Source organism: Quercus lobata, chromosome 2 (assembly GCF_001633185.2).
Source record: "Quercus lobata isolate SW786 chromosome 2, ValleyOak3.0 Primary Assembly, whole genome shotgun sequence".
In the NCBI taxonomy this organism is placed as follows: domain Eukaryota; kingdom Viridiplantae; phylum Streptophyta; class Magnoliopsida; order Fagales; family Fagaceae; genus Quercus; species Quercus lobata.
In genome coordinates, this window is record NC_044905.1 from 103,471,272 (window position 1) to 103,491,713 (window position 20,442).

General features: G+C 35.9%; 1 protein-coding gene across 3 annotated transcripts; it reads right to left on the reverse strand.

Annotated features, from left to right (window-relative positions):
• Positions 1 to 8,793: 8,793 nt before the first annotated feature.
• On the reverse strand, positions 8,794 to 19,742 carry LOC115977654 (CLP protease regulatory subunit CLPX2, mitochondrial-like). Of its 3 annotated transcripts, none has more exons than XM_031099663.1 (15): positions 19,085 to 19,742; positions 17,785 to 17,846; positions 17,360 to 17,460; positions 17,189 to 17,268; positions 16,491 to 16,541; positions 14,793 to 14,867; positions 14,632 to 14,709; positions 11,911 to 11,967; positions 11,511 to 11,581; positions 11,313 to 11,412; positions 11,078 to 11,182; positions 10,692 to 10,718; positions 10,432 to 10,554; positions 9,771 to 9,929; positions 8,794 to 8,984 (listed from the first exon to the last, which is right to left on the reverse strand). In XM_031099663.1, the coding sequence occupies exons 1-15, from the start codon at positions 19,670 to 19,672 to the stop codon at positions 8,913 to 8,915; spliced, it is 1,749 nt and encodes a 582-aa protein (XP_030955523.1). In that variant the 5' UTR covers positions 19,673 to 19,742; the 3' UTR covers positions 8,794 to 8,912. The 3 variants fall into 3 exon arrangements, with proteins under 3 accessions (XP_030955523.1, XP_030955522.1, XP_030955524.1); XM_031099662.1 differs by having other exon boundaries at positions 10,692 to 10,754; XM_031099664.1 differs by lacking the exons at positions 8,794 to 8,984; positions 9,771 to 9,929 and having other exon boundaries at positions 10,466 to 10,554; positions 10,665 to 10,754.
• Positions 19,743 to 20,442: the final 700 nt, after the last annotated feature.

Sequence of the window (20,442 nt, forward strand, 5' to 3'; positions counted from 1 at the left end):
CATGATGGAGCTGTTATGGCCTCTTGTGCATAAAAATTAAATCAAGCTTACAAGCCAAAGGAAATAGAAGCTTTGGCAGCACTTAAAGCATTGCAGCTTGCTTACGACCTGGGTTTCCAAAATGTCATACTCGAAGGGGACTCGCTTGGTCTGATTCAAGCTTTGAACGCAGAAGACCATAATCTGCACCTATCATTGCTGGCAAGTTACACAAATAAAATCAATGCTCTTTAGTCTTTAGCAATCAAATTTAAGGTTAATGTTGATGGCGCCGTGTTCGGTAACTCAAACATGTCAGGTATTGGAGTTGTAATCCGGAACCATGATGGAGCTGTTATGGCCTCTTGTGCAGAAAAATTAAATCAAGCTTACAAGGCAAAGGAAATAGAAGCTTTGGCAGCACTTAAAGCATTGCAGCTTGCGTACGACCTGGGTTTCCAAAATGTCATACTTGAAGGGGACTCGCTTGGTCTGATTCAAGCTTTGAAAGCAAAAGACCATAATCTGCACCTATCATTGCTGGCAAGTTACACAACTAAAATCAATCTTCTTTAGTCTTTAGCAATCAAATTTAAGGTTAATTTTGATGGTGCCGTGTTCGGTAACTCAAACATGTCAAGTATTGGAGCTATTATGGCCTCTTGTATAGAAAAATTAAATCAAGCTTACAAGGCAGAGGAAATAGAAGCTTTGGTAGCACTTAAAGCATTACAACTTGCAGACGACCTGGGTTTCCAAAATGTCATACTCGAAGGGGACTCGCTTGGTCTGATTCAAGCTTTAAAAGCAGAAGACCATAATCTGCACCTATCATTGCTGGCAAGTTACACAACTAAAATCAATCCTCTTTAGTCTTTAGCAATCAAATTTAAGGTTAATTTTGATGGCACCGTGTTCGGTAACTCAAACATGTCAGGTATTGGAGCTGTAATATGGAACCATGATGGAGCTATTATGGCCTCTTGTGTAGAAAAATTAAATCAAGCTTACAAGGCAGAGGAAATAGAAGCTTTGGTAGTACTTAAAGCATTGCAGCTTGCGTACGACCTGGGTTTCCAAAATGTCATACTCGAAGGGGACTCGCTTGGTCTGATTCAAGCTTTGAAGGCAAAAGAACATAATCTGTCCCCACTAGGTTTATTGGTAGAGGATGTCAAGTTTTTTGCAAACAATTTTGTAAGATTGTCTTATTCTCACATTAAGAAAAGTGGCAATAGTGTAACTCATAATCTAGTGAAACATGCTATATGCATATCAGATTTTCAAGTATAGATGGAAGATGTCCCATCCATCACATGTTGTTGCATTTTTACATTCGGGTGTAGTTGATTTACCTTAACAAAATCACACAAGTTCAAAAAAAAAAAAAAAAAAAAAAAAAAAAAAAAGAAGTTATTAAAACCATTGAGAAAAAATGTTTAACAACTTCTTACCAAAAGGATGTGACACTGTATAAACTTTATCAAGCAAATTGGGCAAAGGTGGTCCAGCTATGAGTCTTGCCAATGAGGCCATAGATATAGAGATTTTTTTGGGGCCGTTGGTTTTGAAATCGTATCTTCAGAAATATAAAATAATGAAGGAACAACGTGATACAGCTTTGTTTGAAAGAATCTAGTACTGCATTTATGATTGAAAATATTGCTTGGTCACTAGGGGCCTCTTTGTAGAGATAATGGATTGGCCCAGTTATCTGGAACGTGCCAATGAGAGAATGGATTATAGATATAGAAGTTAATTTTCTTTTTGTTAGTTTTTAAAGAAAGAAACTCGTATTCTATCTCTATGATATGATTGAAAGTTGAAACTAGTAGCTCGCTCTATGAACGGAATAGGATTATATCTTTGAGGGGCCAACATATAAAGCAAAGAATTTTCACATCTCAAGAAGAAATGTAATTCAAAAGTAAACTAATCTATGAAATTTTAACCATTATCTATTCAGTATTAATAAAAATATAAATAAATGAAAAACACACAAAATAATGGTTTTATAATACATTTTTAAACTTTAATCACTTATTAAAATGGAACTCAATGTTATTTTTGAATTTAAAAATTATCTATATAAAACTGTCAAATAGAATGCACCAAAAATACTCAATACCCTAGACTCAAAATGAAGAAAGACAATCAGCCAGCTATGAAAGAAAGGCAAGAAAAGCAATTGAGGTGAATCTAGTTATCAGACAAGTTTCATTTGATTGTTAGAAGACCAGGAAAAAAGAGAACTTGAAACATGAGATTTATACATTCTAAATTACATAAAATTTGTAAAGGAATGGCTCTTGAATGAACCTGAAATTCACCTTCCAAAAACTCACTCTCGGCCACCCCACCTTCCCCCAAAAACAAGGTTAATTATGTTATTTACGAAATTAGGAGGATCAAAGGGTTCCATTTGCTTCTCTAAGGGCCATAAGGTCCTCAATGGTTTAAAAGAGCACCACATAAAAAGCCATACCCTTTCTAAAAATTATTAGATTTAACGTTAGTTATACTATACATTATATTAACATTGAAAATTTTATCATCATGAATTTATGACTATAAAAAATTTTAGTCATACTCAAAACTGTCAAAATTGGAAAGATATTAACAGGTGGCATTAAGTGCAATTCATTTCCTTAATTGATTTTATTCATTCTCTCTTAAAAGGTTACCATTAATTTGTTTTTGTAATTTTTTTAATTATAAAAAAGTTTGTTTGAAAAATACAGGTCAACCCGACCCAACTCGAACCTTATTGACATGCAACTCAATTATCTCATTTAAAAATGACCCGTTTTGACCCTTAACCCAATTGACCCAACCCAACCTGCCCATTTGCCACGTCTATCCATGGTTTGGTCCAGGTCGGGTTTGTCCCCAACTCGGAACTAACCCAATTTAATTGAGCGGTAGAACGATGGACCTACTACTAACTAATACTATCTATGGGTCAGTGATCGAGTCGAATTTTCCATGTGTAAATTTAATTTCAGTAAATGAGTTTTTTTGCTTTTTTTTTTTTTTTTTTGAAGGGAACACCAGCTGGGAATTGGTTAGATAACAATTTTATTTTTGAATTTTTGAAACAATATTCAATATAGAATGACTGGGTTACACTAGTAAAATGAATCTTCTTTAGAATTCAAATTTACCGGTGTAGTTTGTTTATCCTTCCCAAGAAAGTTATTAAAACCATTGAGAAAAACTTAAGATTGTTTTTGCATGGAAAGGATGTGACCCCAAAAGCTCTTGGAGCTCTTGGGGTGAAAGTTTTATGTGAAATGTTACAAAAAAGGGATTTGGAATATATAATATAACCTTTTGCTATGCCTAGTTCCATTGGGAAGCATGGGTGTATGTTTATCTATTGAAGAATACAAGTTTTTATGGGTAGTGGCCCTAGTGGGTAGTAAAGGTTCCTTGCAAATCTTCTTGGACTTGTAGGAAAATCTTAAGTTGAGAGATATTGCTAGACCTTTCCTTCGGCACAAAATAGGACAAGGGAACTACTTGTTTTTCCGGCATGATTCATGGTATCCGGATGGGCTTCTATTTCCTAAATTTGGACATGGATTAATACATGATGCTGCACAGCACTTTTGATGCAAAGATTTACGGTGCTATTAAGGATAACTAATGGAGGTTGTTCAAACCGGATTGAGATCTAGCGCAATATCAATCCTTAGATCAAAACAGTTAACTTTTAACATTTTCACCACTTTACCTTCTTAACTCTTTTCCCTTGCAATTGCACCTAATCCAAATCCGTTCAAACCAACCAGCTGATTAGAGGACTTTGTGCAAGTTCAAAGTAGACTATTCCAAGTAGAGATAGAGAATTGTGAATCTGCCAGCTGTCTAAATAAGTTAACTACAAGGGAAAGACTCACAAGCTTTTTAGATGGGCTTATAAGAATTTTTTGTGTCTTTTGCAAAAACTATATGATTGAAAAGTTTAGGTCAGTCAAGAGGGGCCTTTGCATATAGATAGTGGATTGGCCTAGTTATCTGGTACCTGCCAATGAGATGATGGATTCTGGATATTGAGGTTGATTTTCTTTTTGTTGGTTTTTAAAGAAAGAATCTCTTATATTATGATATGATTGAAAACAATAGCTCGGTCTATGAACAGAATCAAGATTATATCTTTGAGAAACTAACAATATTAAACAAATAATTTTCACATTTCAAGAACAAGAAATGCAATTCAAGACTAAACTAATATATATAATTTTAAACTATTATCTATTTAGTATGAATAAAAAATAAATAAATGAAAATGCACAAAATAATAGTTTCATAATTTATTAAAAAGGAATTTAATGTTTATTTTGACTTCAAAATTTATTTATAATTGATTCTATAATAAATAGTGCTGCAATTTCCTTCGCAATGTACAAAATCAAAGAGTTTGTTAAAAAAATCATTCTCTATTTTTTTTAAAACCTAGTTTTGACATATTCATGGTTAAAAAAGTCAAATATAGTAGTTGATTTCCCATCATCCACAAATAATATGAAAATCATATTTATTTTCCAATCATATATCCACTATTACTATTTTTTAGTAATGTTACAAATACAAACTATTTTATAACATTTTTACAAACTGCTAATGTGACTTTAGCATTTTCCAAATAATTATTAGTAGGCAAAAATGTAATGTTAGTGGTGGACCCATATTAGAATTAGTAAGAATTTTTCAAATCAACAATGTGGGGTGTTTGAAGACCGAGGAGGATTGAATGTGGAGTATCATACATGATCCCCACCCGTAAAAGCGTATCTGACTCGAGGACTTCATCGACCCGAGAAGGAATGGAGAGGTGAGGTAGCGTTTTATAAGAACCCGATTGAAAGGGGTAGAACCTGGGGAAGGGGTCAAAACGGTGGGAGGAAGCTTCTTGAAAAGGTATATCTTCCCCCTCTACATTAAATGCTCTGCAACAACCTTATCAATTTCATTAATGAGGAAATGACTCCTGAACAATATTTTCACAACTAGCAACCCCTTTTACCACCTTCAGTATAGCCCTAATGGGGCAAGTATCCTAAGAAAGCCTTAAGGCATACAAGTGGAGGGTTAGGATCCAAAGAAGGAGGGTATATAAGGGGAAGAAAGCCTCCCAGTGAAAGGGGGGAGTTTCGGGGGGAAAGAAAGAGAAAAACAAGAAAGTGAATAGTGCATTGCTTGGTAGAAATTTGTATCAATCATATATAAGAACTCCACCTTGGAACTAACCAAGGAGAGCTTTATTCTCAATAACTCTGTGATTTGTTTTTCTTTGTTTGGGCTCCTCGAACTTAGTCCTAAACTTAACTCAGAACTATACTAGAACTGTCTTCCTACCCTCTACGTAATAATCTTCTATTGCTTGGGCTTGGTTTGAAGTACAATGCACTACTGTTCTAAGTAGATTTGGGCAATCAAATTCTTAGTTCTTACAAGCAATTTATAAAAATATTATAAAATAATTTGTGTTTGTAACATTACTCTTATTTTTTTTATGCAATCATATATATATATATATATATCCATTATTAATCTAACTAAACACTAAATATTGTTGCCAAGTAAAAAATAAAATAATAAATAAAACTCAAAGTGGCAAATAAAAATTCGAAACCACTTTCAGTCACTCAATAATAATAATAATAATAATAATCATTATTATTATTATTATTAAATAAATATTTTATTTTGTAATAAGTCCAATGTTATTTTACTTGTGTTGCGGAAGAGTACAACCAACTGTATATAGAGCGGGCTCTACAACATGAAAATATTTTTTAGTTTGTTCGGTTCACAGATTGAACTAAGATTTTAAGAATCCAAGTAATCCATTTCAATGAGAGAGGAGAATTTCATTACTGAACATGTCGACGACTGAATTGGGCGAGTCCTAGACCAAGTTGGGGATCATGTTCTCCCTCTACTGTGAACAATCACCATCGTTGTTGGATGAAGGAGATAAGGCCTCGTGCGGTGAAGAGAACGGTAGAGGTGAGTTGTCGTCTTGATGAGTCCAGGCGGTGCTTCACGAGTTGCGAATTTGGATTACACCTCCTTGGCTTCTCCTCTACTTAATATCCAAAATTTCTTAGATAAGTAAAGAAGAAATCATCGTTGAAGATATGATTTGGGCCATGTAAAGAAGAAGTTATCTAAATTGTCCATTTCTTAAATTTGGTCACAGATTAATATAAGACGTTGCCAGCTCTTTTGATGCAAAGATTTCCAGTGTTATTAAGGATGACCAATGGGGGTCAAAACTGGAAACCAACCAGATAAGCGGACTTGGTGCAGATTCAGAGATGACCATTCCAAGTGGAGATAGAGAATTGTGACACGGTAGATTGAAAGCTGTCTTAATAGGCTAACTACTAGGGACAGGCTTCTTCGTTGGGCTTATAAGGGAGATTTTCAGTCTTTTGTAGAAACTATATGGATAATAGAGACCACATATTGTTTGAGTTAGGGTTGTCCATGCAAACCGTAGACCTGACAAAACCGACCAACCCAACTAGAATCGACCCATCACGGCCGAATCTAAAACCTCCACCAGTCGGTGACAGGTCTGAACCCTCAAAAACCGACTCTGGCGGGATCGAGTGACGGGTTTCATCCTGAAAAACCTGAGCCACCCAACCTGCCTGACAAACACTCAAAGAAGACCAAAAATTACCTAGATCCGGAGACAATCTAGCGCTTCTCAGCTTCGATCTGGCCACATTTGGCCTTCCTTTACTCAGATTTGCTCAAATCCAGCCAAGATCTACTCTCTTCCTCGCTCAGATTTGCTTAAATCTGACAATATTTGGTTGGATCTAGTCCAAATCTTCTCAAATCTAGCCACCTTTGCTCCTTATCGGACCTGCCCAAACTTACCGATGGCTTTCCTGAGCCCGATCCGACTCGACCCATGGTGGTCAGCAGTTGGTTGCAAGTCCTTTCTCCTCCCACCTAGCCTAAGCGGGTCGAGTCTGGGTTGAGGCCAAAACCGACCTGGACCAACCCGTGCACAGTCCTAGTTTGAGTGTTCTTTTGCTAAAAGCATCTTGCGTACAATTCATAATTTGCGCTTGGATTATTTTTGGCTATTGACCATTCTTTAGTAGGGCATAAGGAATCTAAAAGGTAACAGTTTCAACCTTTCAGAGTTCATGTGGGAATTTGTTTTAGCTACCATAATTTATCATATTTGGATTCAAACATGTTTTACAGTAAATAATGTTGTCGTCAAATCTAAGGAAGTAATCCTACAAATGATAAGGCTAGATGTTAAATCTCGAGTCGAGTTTTGTAAGCGTGTCAAGTACTTGCCATTGAATAGGCTTTAATGTTTGGGGGGTGTCGAACTCTGTTTTTAGACTTTAGCCTAGTCTAGGTAAAAGTAAATCTTGACACTAGACAATAGACACTCACATTCTATAGTTCCGAATGCATATGAGAGTGATGTTACATATACCATAGGAGTGTCAAATGGATGAGTTTGGGGTGGGCATAATTGGGTTGGGTATATAAAACTCATTTACTCATTAAAACCCATTTAACTAATTTGCTTCTAACCCAAACCCAACCCAACCCAATTATTATGAGTAAATCCCAACCTACCCAATTACCCAATTATCAAAATTACCAAAATGCCCCTAAAGTGAAAAACTCAAATCTCACTGCTCCACCCAGCCTTATGACCTTCTCTGGTTCAAAAAGTGAGGTTGGAAAATTTCATCAAATCTCAACAAAAAAAAAAAAATCACAGTAATCCCAAACTCTAATTTTCATCAAATCTCAAACTCCAATTTTCTTAGCAACCAAACACTCCCCAAGAAATAGAAGTGGAAGTGAAAGTATATTGCCAGACTCAACCTCCCATCAAAAACTCTCTACACTCCTCTCCCCATTCTACACCAAAACCCTTCTCACAGTAATCCATGCGCCGTCGCGTGTTAGAGATCTCGGTGATCTGCTCCTCGTCCTTGGGGATCAGCTTGTGCACGTTGATCCATGCACCGATGTGCTGTCGAATCAACTTGATGATGCTCCCGAACTTCCCGATCACCTCTCCGGCCTTCATGTCGTGGCACAGAATCCAAAACGATGTCGTCACAGTCAGCGATGGGTCCAGCTGGGGCTTTTCGACTCAACCTGACCCGCCTCTATGGTGGTGGTGAGGTGGGCCTAGCGGAGCTGGAGCCGCCGCGTAGTGATGGTTGTACCAATTTTTTTGCCTTGCTTTGTCCCTTTGTTCTCTGTTTGTTTCTTGGGAAAATGAGATTTTTTTTAAAACTTGGAAACCTTAGAAAATGGAAGAAGAGAGGAGAGGCTGAAAGAGGGGTAGGGCTGAGTTTTTTATTTTTATTTTGGATGGGAAGGGATAGGTTGAATTTGGGTTAATTATTTTTGGATTAAATGGGGCTCAATGGGTTTTTGGTTAAAACCCAATAATTATTGGGTCTAATTGGGTTGATACCCATTTAACCCAAATAATAATTGGGTGGGTTTGGGTTCAATTAGAGTAAGTAGGTTTGGGCGGATAAATGAGTTTGGGCTTATTTTGTCACCCCTGATATACCACCTTCAACTTTGACCAAAATCCCAAGCGCACGGAATTCTAACCCAAAAAAATAAAAAATAAAAGAAACAGATAAGTCATTGGGGCACGCTGTTGGTAAGTCATACTTTACCTATTAAAGATCCAAGTAAAACAGTCAAATAGAATGCACCACAAATAACCAAACCCCTTGACTCAGAATGAAGAAAGACAAACAGCCAGCTATGAAAGAAAGGCAAGAAAAGCAATTGAGGTGAATCTAGTTCTCGACAAGCTTCATTATATTGTTAGAAGACCCAGGAAAAAGAGAACTTGAAACATGAATTTATACACATATGTTCTTTACACATTTTAAATTACATAAAATTTATAAACGAATGGCTCTTGACTGAACATGCAATTCACCTTCCAAAAATTCACTCTCAGACACCCCACCTCCCTGCAAACCAAGGTTAATAATGTTATTTGAGAGGATCAAAGGGATGTGCTTCTCTAGACTCTATGGGTCATAAGGCCCTCAATGGTTCAAAAAGAGCACCGCATGAAAGCCACAACCTTTCTAAAAATTAAGAGTCATTACATTTTAACTCTTGTTATACTATACATTTAAGAGGTGTGTTATCATAAAGTTCATGAGGAGGCTGTTCACGAGACAAAGTATGTGGTAATGCATCAACAAGTCTCAAATTTGGTAATACTCTCAACTGCATTTTTAGGTCATACATATTCCCCTTGGTTTTGAGCCACAACTTTAACCCCGACCATGTTTTTCTTTTTTTTGATAGGTGCATGAATGGATTAACAATTCCGACCATGTTTTTCAAGGAAAGAATGTGCCATTTGAGCTAGAACTCATTAGCAGCATATTTGAATTTTGATTTTCTTCTAGAAATAATCCTTTATTCCAAATTCAACTCTCATATATTATTGTGTCCCTTAAAATGCTATTAGTCATCAAAATGATAATAATCAATAAGCTCTGATCTAGAAGAAATTGCTGACAGTCCACTCAGCTTTCAAGCCACTCAAACTTTAGAACTCTAGATTATGTCAGTATTATATTAGTCCCATCATTTTTATCACTTTACTTTGCAGCAGTGAAAAACAGTAACAGTAAAAAAAGTTGAGAGTAATCTCTTTTTCTTTTCTTTTTTTTCTTTTTTTTTAATAAAAGGATCGAGAAGGGTAACTTGGGTAATGGAGCGGACACGATAGTAAAACATACCATGGGATCCCTGAACTTTTTTCCAGAGAGCAATTGATTGAATGCACCATCATCATGAAGTATTTTTGCTCCACATCCAGGAGCAGCCACAGACCCAACAGCCTCTTCATCAACCAAAACTGCATTTATAGGATCATTTTCCACCCTGATGTCCGGAATCTATACATGAAAAGAAAAAAAAAAAAAAAAAAAGGGTTCCCATCAGGGAGTGATAAATTGTCATAATAGACCTTCAAGCTGAAAGCCAACATTTATTTAAGGTCATATAGAGTAACAGAACAAATCAATCAGAATACAAAGGCCTTTTCCCCCTAGACAGGTAAGTAATTAATTTCATTGAATTGGTCACTGTTGGCTCCCCAACTCAGTGTCATTACGAGATTGTCACTAGTTACAACAGCTAGTCACTAGCAACATTTTACCAAATGAGCAGGGAATATATGTAAATGATCTCTTTTATAGTGATAGGACATTATCCCATACCATGAAGTGGTCTCAAGTTGGTTCAGAAACCACCTTGGAATTGCAACATAGAGGAGCCTCTTCAACTTGCATGGTTGCTTTGCTCGAAAGAGAGGGGGGAAGAGACAAAACAGAAACCAGAAGGCATAGTTGCATACAAATTATAAGGGCTAGGGTAGATACTAGGACCCAAGCATACCTCAAACATTGCTTCTGTAAGAATATTTTCTAATATGGCTCTTAAACCTCGGGCACCAGTGTTCTTTGCCATTGCTTTCTTTGCAATCAATCTCAAAGCATTCTCAGTAAAATGTAACTTTACCTGAAATTTTATAGACAGCAGTACCAATTGTACCGCATAGAGGGTTACCGTATCTGCATCAGATGCTTGAGACCATAAACCAGGTAGAAGAAAGAATAAAAAACACTGACCCCAGAAGAAATGGTTCAAAAGCTTACATTGTTCATGCTGAACATCTTCTTGTACTGTTTAGCAAGAGAATTTTTCGGTTCTGTGAGGACCTATCTTGCATAAATAAACCATAATCAAGTTACTACTTCCTTGTCAACAAAAAAGGGTCAAACCAACAAATTCTAGACTTCTAATTTCTGGAATTACAACCTGGTAGAAAACAAACTACTTTAGAAGCACCATCATATCATTATTGTACAAAACAGACATGATACAACATTTTGGAGTTTGAGCAAATTAGGCAAACTAAAGTTACAAAACTGCAAGTACAAAGCCACATTCATCCCTCTAATACTGCGTGAGCATGTTAAGGCACTAAAAAGTAACAGATGGAAAAATTTTAATAATTAAACATTTAAATTACAGAACACACCTGAACAAGTTGGTCTTCATTTAAAGCTGATAAACTCACTAAAATTGGAAATCTTCCAACGAATTCAGGTATGAGGCCATATGCAATAAGATCACCACTTTCTACCTACAAGTTCATTAAAAACCCAATAAGGCTAGATAATGAAGGGAATATGCATTGCCCAGAAAATATAAACGCAGAATGCAATCAATATGAATATCAAAAAATTCTGTAACCATATTGGGTGGATTCTCACAGATTCCAACAACGAGGATGTCACTACAGCATTGGTTGATCCACCAGTTCTCATGTTTGCACGAACTGGAGCTCCAAAGCCAATGGAAGAATCTTGTCGTCTGGAAAAAGAACGTAAATGATTAGAACTCACATTTAGGGAGAAGCCAACAACGGTAAAATTTTCACTTTAACATCCAGCACAAGAAAAGGGTATTACCTCTCTGAAATCGTCTTCTCCAAATCAACAAATGCCCCACCACAAATAAAGAGTATATTTTTGGTATCCATCTGTGAATCATCAATAGTTATAAGAGGCACAAGTAACAACTATAAGGAAACACAATTCTGGAAATAACAAGCTGTCCAAGATATTTAACTGTTTAAAATTCATATTCCCACAGCTCCCAGTAAAACTACATTTATTTCAAAATATTTACAAACTATTTTCAGCAATTTCATGTGGCAAGAGCCTGGCGTTACACCAAGTTCTCCAGGCATTGTCAATTCCAAGTGCAACTGAGTGCTCCTTTTGCCTATGAGGCTATGACTCACAAATATAATTGCATAAAATGGAAACAATTATAGGAGAAAAACAGATAGTTTTAGATCCAGCATACCTGAATGAAATCACCACGAGGATTCTTCCGAGCTCCTCTATCGGGAACACTCACTATCTGACAGAGAAAACATTTAGTCAACATATATATAGCCTAATATAATATCATACCATACATAATCAAACAAGCAAATTCTTGAAGCTTTGGAACTGATATCCTCATTATATTAAAAACGTGTTCCTCGTGTTAAGGACATCTTCAGATGTGAAAATGCTTGTTTTTGTTTTATAGGTAAGTTACAAACAAACCCAATGAGTCTTGAATCCACAACCTCACCCTAGACCTAGCACTTGCAAGGGAAGGAGGTGCCAGTTGAACTAGGGCTCAATGGCCTTCAAAGGGTGGAAATGCTATATACAACTATTAACAACATTATATTTTCTCTTCTTCTTTTTTTACCAAAATGATTATAAAATTCTACTTAAAGCTCCCTGTTATGTGTTCAAAGACCTCATCAAGTCCTTAAACCTTTCATGGACTCAACTCTATCAATTCTTAGTTCACTCAAGTTATCCACACACCACCATATGTGTACTTTCTTTTTAATGTTAAGTAAAATATTTGAAGAAAATAGTTCACATACACAATATGCACACCAAACTGCTCTTAAAGAACTATGATCTGAAATTCAAAAGATCTAATAAATCTTAAAAAGACAATAAAGGGATGCTGCACAAAAAATCCATCCAATCAGACAAGGATCTCAAATGAGATTATTTAATAATATGATTAGAATGTTGAACCCCATCAAAACTTGTCTACAATACACAAAATGAAACAGCCTTCCAGATTTGTGAACTCCTATAACGATGAAACAGGCCAAAACTGTTTTTATTTTCATGTGCTAGGGTAGGGTCGCCTAGGGGTACCTTCTAATCAATATATTTACTTGTGATTAAAGTGACAAATACAAGGAAAAACCTTGCGAACGAGAGATTCCAAGGTTTTCTATCACTTTCTTGAAATGTGCCACAACAAGACCGTGTTCACCCACTATTAACCTTAAAAATCCCATCCTAGAAAACTCTAGCAAGTCTGTCATCAAATAGCATTGAAAACTCCATATACAAAAAATCTACTCTACCAGTTCCTGTTCATGGACACTGTTTACAGCCCGCGGATGACAACTTAGATTCTCAGTTTTCTAGTGTTGCTTCAACTCCAAACCATCCATCAGCCTTTGAGTAGCTTTCTTAACTATCCCAATTTAAAGTTTATGGCACTTCCTCCCACATAAGAATGACATGGAAGTTGAGGTCATGGGTTTAAAATATACTGGGTGCTTGTAAACACACCCCCCCCCCCCCCCCCCCCACCCACACTTCTTATTAGAAAATTTTGATTTTCATCCCCAAGAAATGAGAAAAATCAGTTCCCCTAAAATTTGGTGGGCCATTTAGGAATTTAGTAGCGACCTCCTATTCTTTATTTTCTATATTGTAAGAGCCACACCCGCTATCATGGGATTACCTAAACTTTTCCATCAATACACTATGCCCTTTCCAATTCCAGGATTACGAAACTGTTTGCAGCCCTGTTCTTATCAATAGACATCTTTGTGTAATAATGTAATTTTTAAGGCAACTTTGCTAAGCCCAGAAACTTTTAATGTAATATGTGATGATACAAATAGTACTATGATTAATAAATTTTATCGATAGCCTGTGCATTTAACCAAGGAATGCAGTTCTCTCCCATGCACAAGATTCTTCACAGTAACAGAAACAATTGTTTGCCCATTTGAGTTACCAAGGCCCGTTTGGTAACATTGTTCTAATAACGTTATTTGTATTTTTTAAAAATACGTATTAGTGAAAAAGTGTGTAGAAATACGTATAATGTTGTTTAAAAACTGAAAATTGTTGCTCAAAATCCCATACCAAACAGCCCCTGAACAAGTCAAAATGAAATTTAAAATTTTACAAGCCCTTTTTTCGCTGGCACATACACCTCACCTAGCAGGTTTTGAACTCACAACCTCACCCTCTGCCCACATTTGTGAGAGGAGGAAGTGCATTTGAGCCAGGATTCATGACGATACTACAAAAATAACCATTACTGGACTTTCAATTCAAAAATTCATGCCAAACTCCGACAAAATGGCAAATGCTATCATTTTAGCATACCAATCCAGATCGATATATAAGTGAAGTTGATAAACAAAAGTTGGGATGTCTACAAGGACAAAAAATTGGAATATGAAAACACATAATGCATCAGCACATATACAAGATTGTAATTCACTGAAAGCATGAAAAACCAAAGCTCTAAAAAGAGAGGGGGAGCTATCAACAGTGAAAAAAATTAAGGTAGTGAGGTGACTTGTTGAAGAATAATGCCAAGTTCCAACTATCATATTTTCAAATGGTAAAACTTAGATACAATATCTTAGGTGCATTACAATATACTCCCCAATTAAATTCAAATACTTGGATGCATCAACCAATAAAACACAAAAAGTGTTTTCTTTTCCAAGGATAATTAAATTCAATCCACCTAAGTGTTTGAATTTAATTTGGAGAACCTAAAGTACTATAACTAAGGTATTGTACCTAAGTTTTTACCCATTTCCAAACTAGGAAAACTAGATGCCAACGTATTGAACTTATAAAAATGTAAAAACTGAAAAATAATAATAATAATAATAATAATAATCTACTTCTTCCAAGAATTAAAGAGGTAGGAATCAGACAAAAGGAAAAGGGTAATTTATTGACACACCGTTCCTTCCAGCATTTTTAGCAATGCCTGTTGAACACCCTCTCCAGAAACATCTCTACCAACGTTTAAGCTCTCAGTCTGCACAAAATTCGTTTTTGATTATTGTAAATAACACATAGAGATATTTAAGTGTGCTTTTCCATCTATTAACATAACAAAACCTTCTTAGTAATCTTATCAACTTCATCAACGTAGACAATGCCTTTCTGAGCTGCTTCAACATTGAACTCAGCTTCCTAAACACCAATCAGAAAATCCAGTATATAAGTTTTGTGAGCTGAGGCTACAGGCAAAACAAAAACAAACAAACATTGAGGACAAATTCATAAACTGAGTGTGAAAATGCATATTAGCATGTCAGCAATGCAACAAAAGAATTACAATAGCGTCTGATTGTGTGACCATATTAGATATTTACTTGCCAATTTGGCATTGGGGTCTTTGTACCACAACTTATCAGGAACTTACCATTGACAAAAGGAGACCCAAAACATAAGTAATTAGAATTGAACCCCAAAAAAATAAACGAAATTTATATAAAAGACAAAAGGAAAAAGAAAAACTAGTAACTATCAAGATCTGTTTGGGAAAGTTTTCTGAAAATCATTTTCATAAACTTGTTTTCAGGGATGAGAATGAAAGAAAATTTTATGGAATTCTCAAAAAAAAAAAGAAAATTAACAAAAAAAGAAAAAAGAAAAAAGGTTTGGATATACAGGTACTCACCCATCCCCACCCCCAACGAAACATCAAAACCAATCCACCCCACCCTCATGACTTGTTACCCTACACCTACGTGAACCACAACCTCCATGTAACCCTAAGGTTCCAACCTATGACCAAACCCTATTCCCTCTTCCGTCTTCCACCTCCACCTCATTTACAAAGACCACAATGGAACCTTCAAAGGGGTTTGGGGGCAAGACGGGATTCAAGGCGCAAACACTCCTCCAAACAAGCTCTCTGCAGGGAGTCCGCCTCTTCCTCCAAGGGCCCAGCCCTAGCCTTGGCCAAAAACTCCTCCAAAGTCATCATACTGTTCTCTGCTGCCACCTCCTTGCACTCCTTCAATCACCCAAAAATATCTTGCACCACACACCCATGGGCATTGAAGAAATCAAAGAAACTTATTGGGACTGGGATTGGAATTGGGGTTTCGACTAGGTGATTTGGGAGTTGAGAAGGGAGGACAAGGTGGCTGAGGGCTTTGAGTGGTAATAAAAGGCCATCAACAGTAATTGAGGAGCCCAGATTGCTGTGAGAGATAAAAGCAAGAGAGGAGATTGAAAAGAAAAAGAAATGGGATGAACAATGAGGGTTTGGGATTTGAAAAAAAATAGATAAATTCACTTCACTTGTTCTCATGAACTAACAAAACATCAAAAATATCTTTCCCATTTCCTTCAATTCTAAAGTTAGCATTTCCATAAACTAGTTTTTAGAAAACACAGAAAAATTTCCATCCAAAAAGTAGTTGTCTATTCTAAAAAATAGCAACCAAACAAGCCCTAGGTCTCCCCTGAGTCATCAATTGACATCATAGTGTTCAAATGTAGATGGTCGTTCCACTGTGACATCAAAGTCAGGCTTTTGAGGGGTTGGAGCATATGGTTTTGTCATTCAAATACTCTTTTTTGAGAGGGCTGTGGAATAGATGTTTGCTTTTCAAAGTTATGTCTTCCATTCTCCTTTTTTTTTTTTTTTTAATTCATTGCATGAATTTCAAATTTTAATTCACTAGAAAACTTTCTAGTACACTTTCTTTGTGTTAGATTGTCCCATTTTATTTGTAAATTTCTATGACTCAACCAACAAAAAAAGTCTGTACAACATAAAAATCAAATATCATATGATCATACCACGAGTAGCTTATACAATATTGATTCCACATCTTCTCCAACATAACCTGCCTAGAGAGAGACAAAAAGAGAGCATTAGTTGAATTTTTCACATGAATTGAGCAAAAAACAAAAACATTTATTGAGTACAACAATAAGTATCAAAACATTTACTTGCAACATGCAATGACTGGGAAATTCAATAGGATATATAAATTAAAAAAAAAAAACAAAAACAAAAAACAAAACAAAACAATACAAAAAACAAAAAGACGAAAAGGAGGAACAAGAATAGAAGTATAATAGAACATACAGTATTTGCAATTTACCTGCACCAAAATCAGTAGTCATAAAAGACTTAAAATTCACTATTTATAAATTAAGAGATCTCCAAATCACTAGTACGGCTATCAAAATCGTAAGCGTCAACAAGGAGCCCCAAAAACAGTTAAGTAATTAGTGAAACTAGATGTCTATTCTTAGTTGTTTCTCTCATCTATCCAGTCCTTGGTTATTCACTAGAGCAATTATGATCTAGAACTTGATCTGGGGCAAGTGTTAAGATCTATGAGATAACTTGAAAGATGTATGTAACTATGTAATGAAAGTCCAATGTCCATTCTTTTCTATATGGTGTAAATTAGGCAGCTCTCCATACATTGGTAGCTTTCTTATTACCAGACAGACAGGAAGATAACCATATGAAGCAATGAACTTGCCTGTGTTAACGTTGTTGCATCAGCAACGGCAAATGGCACATTCACAACACGAGCTAGTGTTTTTGCAAGTAACGTCTTCCCTATCCTTACAGTCATGGTAAAAATACATAAATCAAACCTCTTAGCCCTCCTCGCAGTAAATACCTCAAAAAAATGATATCAAATAAATACCTGAGCCAGTGGGACCCATCAGCAATACATTGCTCTTCTCCAGCTCAACAGAATCATTGTCCTCATTTTCAACTTCGTTAGTACCCCGTTCAATGCCTGACCTGGTATTCAGATGCATGAATTCAGTAAATAAAGCAGCAGCATTTGATGTACATTCATCTAACTATTACTATCATCGAAAATTGAAAAGACAGCAACTGGTTTGTGCCTGCTCAGTACAACTTATTTTTCAATTTTTTTTTTAATATTGGGGCTGTTTGAAAAAACTGTACCTAAAGTTTTAAAAAGCTGTGGTTTGAAAAAGTGCGGTTTGAAACCGCATTACAAGACAGACTCCTCTAGCAAAACTGAAAACCACCAGTATAAACCCCTAAAAGATTGTAAAGATCAAAAGCTAACTCAATGCAAAAACAATAAAGACTAACTTCTTATGAAGGGAAGCATCATATATCCTTTTGTAGTGGTTGTAAACAGCCACTGAAAGCACCTGTCACATAAACATACATTTCAATAAAAAACACTGACAATTATGTATCATATAGTCCATTAAAGTTTACTATGCAATCCATATACAATTCTAGCATTCTTTTTTTTCTTTTTTTTTCTTTTATTCAATTCTAGCATTCCTAAACCACATAAATATATAGAATAAAATAAAACATTTAAAAAAGGGGTCATAATACACTAATAGTCCCTAAACTATATAACTCATGATCAATTTTAGTCCTGAAGATTAAAGTGATTGCTTCCTATAACACGGCTAACTAAAAATTGACTCGTCCTCACACCATCAGACACATTAGACATTAGAGACTAAAAGTGATCATTTTTAAACTCGCAATAGACTAAAAACGATCACTTTTAAGTTTCAAGTTGTTAGAGATTAAAATGATCACTTTAAACTTCTTCTTTTTTTAGTCCCTTAGACGACGTCTATGTAGCACGGGTGTGGGTGCAGGTGCGGGTGCGGGACTCGGCAATTTTTGAAAAAGTAGGGTGCGGGTGCGGCAGGACTCGGCGATTAAAAAATTATTTAAAATATTTTTATTTATATTTTCTATATATTTTTACTATTAAAATATTTTAAAAAAACACATTACTATACTTTGATTCACAAAACAAAGAAAGAAGAAGGCAAGAAACACATTAATATGCCTTTGAGGTGAGAATTTCGGATTTTCCGGCCAGATTCAAGGCATATTTCGGCCTTTTTCAGCATGTTTCGGCCGAATCGGTCACCGGCCGATACAACCCGATATGGCCGATACGGCCCAATTCTGGCCGAATCAGCCCGGTACGGCACGAATCGAGCTGCGTCGGCACAAATCGAGCCGAGTCGGCCCGAATCTGAGAAAAAAAAAAAAAAACTCAGACGCGGCACCGAGGCGCGGGCAACAACGTCAGACGCCGCATCCTGCATCGGACGCAGGTGCTGCACCCTCCCAGCCGCGTCCGTGCTTTCTAGGACAACGTACTTAAACTAAAACCTAACATGTCATCACTTTGTTAAACACATTACGGATTAAAAACGATTACTTTAAATTGGTTAAAAACTAAAAACAATCCCTTTAAACTTTACCTTTAGTCCCCGTCTCATAAAACTAAATACTGACACGACATCACTCGTTAAACACATTAGAGTTTAAGGACTAAAATGCAATTACATTAAATTTGATATGGACTAAAATTGGTGTTAAAAAATAAATGAATAAATAAAATAAAAACCTTTTTGGCTCTTTCTTGGCCAACGACGAAGTGGTCGAGCAACTTAACGATCTCCTTAGGCGTGGGCAAGTCCTTCTTCCCCAAACACGACGCCGTTTCATCATTATCCTCCTCCTCATCCGCCTCATTTTCCTTACAAAATTTTGGTTTTCCAAAACTACCCAAACGTTTCTCGCTATTCCCATCCGAGTCCACACTGTCACTCTTCACCCTCCCAATCTCGATGAAGCTACCTTGCAATGGCTCCAGCTTAAACGGCTTGAAATAGAACGCCGTTTTGCAATTGGGGCACAGGTTCAGCGCCTGGTACACGCCGTTCGGCTCTCGCGCCGTTATAGATAACGGGCGGTTCGAGAACAGTAACGGCATTTGGTGCTCGCAGCGTGGGCAATTCACGTTGGCTCTGATGTGGTCGTACGGTGATGATGAGGATGAGGATGAGAAGGAAGACGACGTCGCTTTTTGTTGTTGTTGGGAAAATGGGAACCCTAGGATTGTATTTGTGAGGGAGTTTTGGGTGCTGAGTTGTTTGAGAATTGAAAACGCTGCTTTCGTTTTCGTTTTGCTGCTTCGGAGAATCGAAAACATGTTTTCGAAAGTTTGTTTTGGAAATGGACAGAGACGAACTGAACTAACAACACGCGCTGGGAAATGAGAAAAAAATTAATACAACAACGATTTTATTATATTTTCTGTTTCTTATTTATATTTTAAAATATATATATTTGTCATGTTATTTTATTTTTGTTTTTTTCTGGCCCAATATTTGCATTTTTCTTTTTTGTTTTTTTAATCTCTTTACTTCAAAAGTTCATTTTTCATTCTAAACTATTATAGAAATATTTTCAATAGTTTGAAGGTAAAAATTAAAAATAAAATTAAAAGACAAAAATAAAATTCTTGCATACTTAAAGGATGGAAACAATATAATAACTTTTTTTTAATTAAATTGTCATTTTAATCCTTAACAACTCAATTATATCAGTTTAATCCTTTTTTTTTCTTTTATGTCAATTTGAAATCGGTGTGACATACAACCTCTATTTAAAGTTGTCATGTATCGATTAATTGTACCAAATATTTAACTTTTGCAATATATATAACAATGTCAATGCCAAGCGTTATGCATTGCCTAATCTCCTTTATTGAGTTGAGAATTTGAATTACGATGGCAGCAAAAAAAAGAAGAAATTCATGCTTTGTCTTGTCAAAAAATATATATAATAAAACAAGTCTAGTATTTTATAATGGCAAAATCAACTGCATTAATCATAGAATCATAACAGCAATACAAATTATACAATGAAACAACAAGAAGCAATCCATGCCAGATAGTAGTATCATCAACACACACCTTT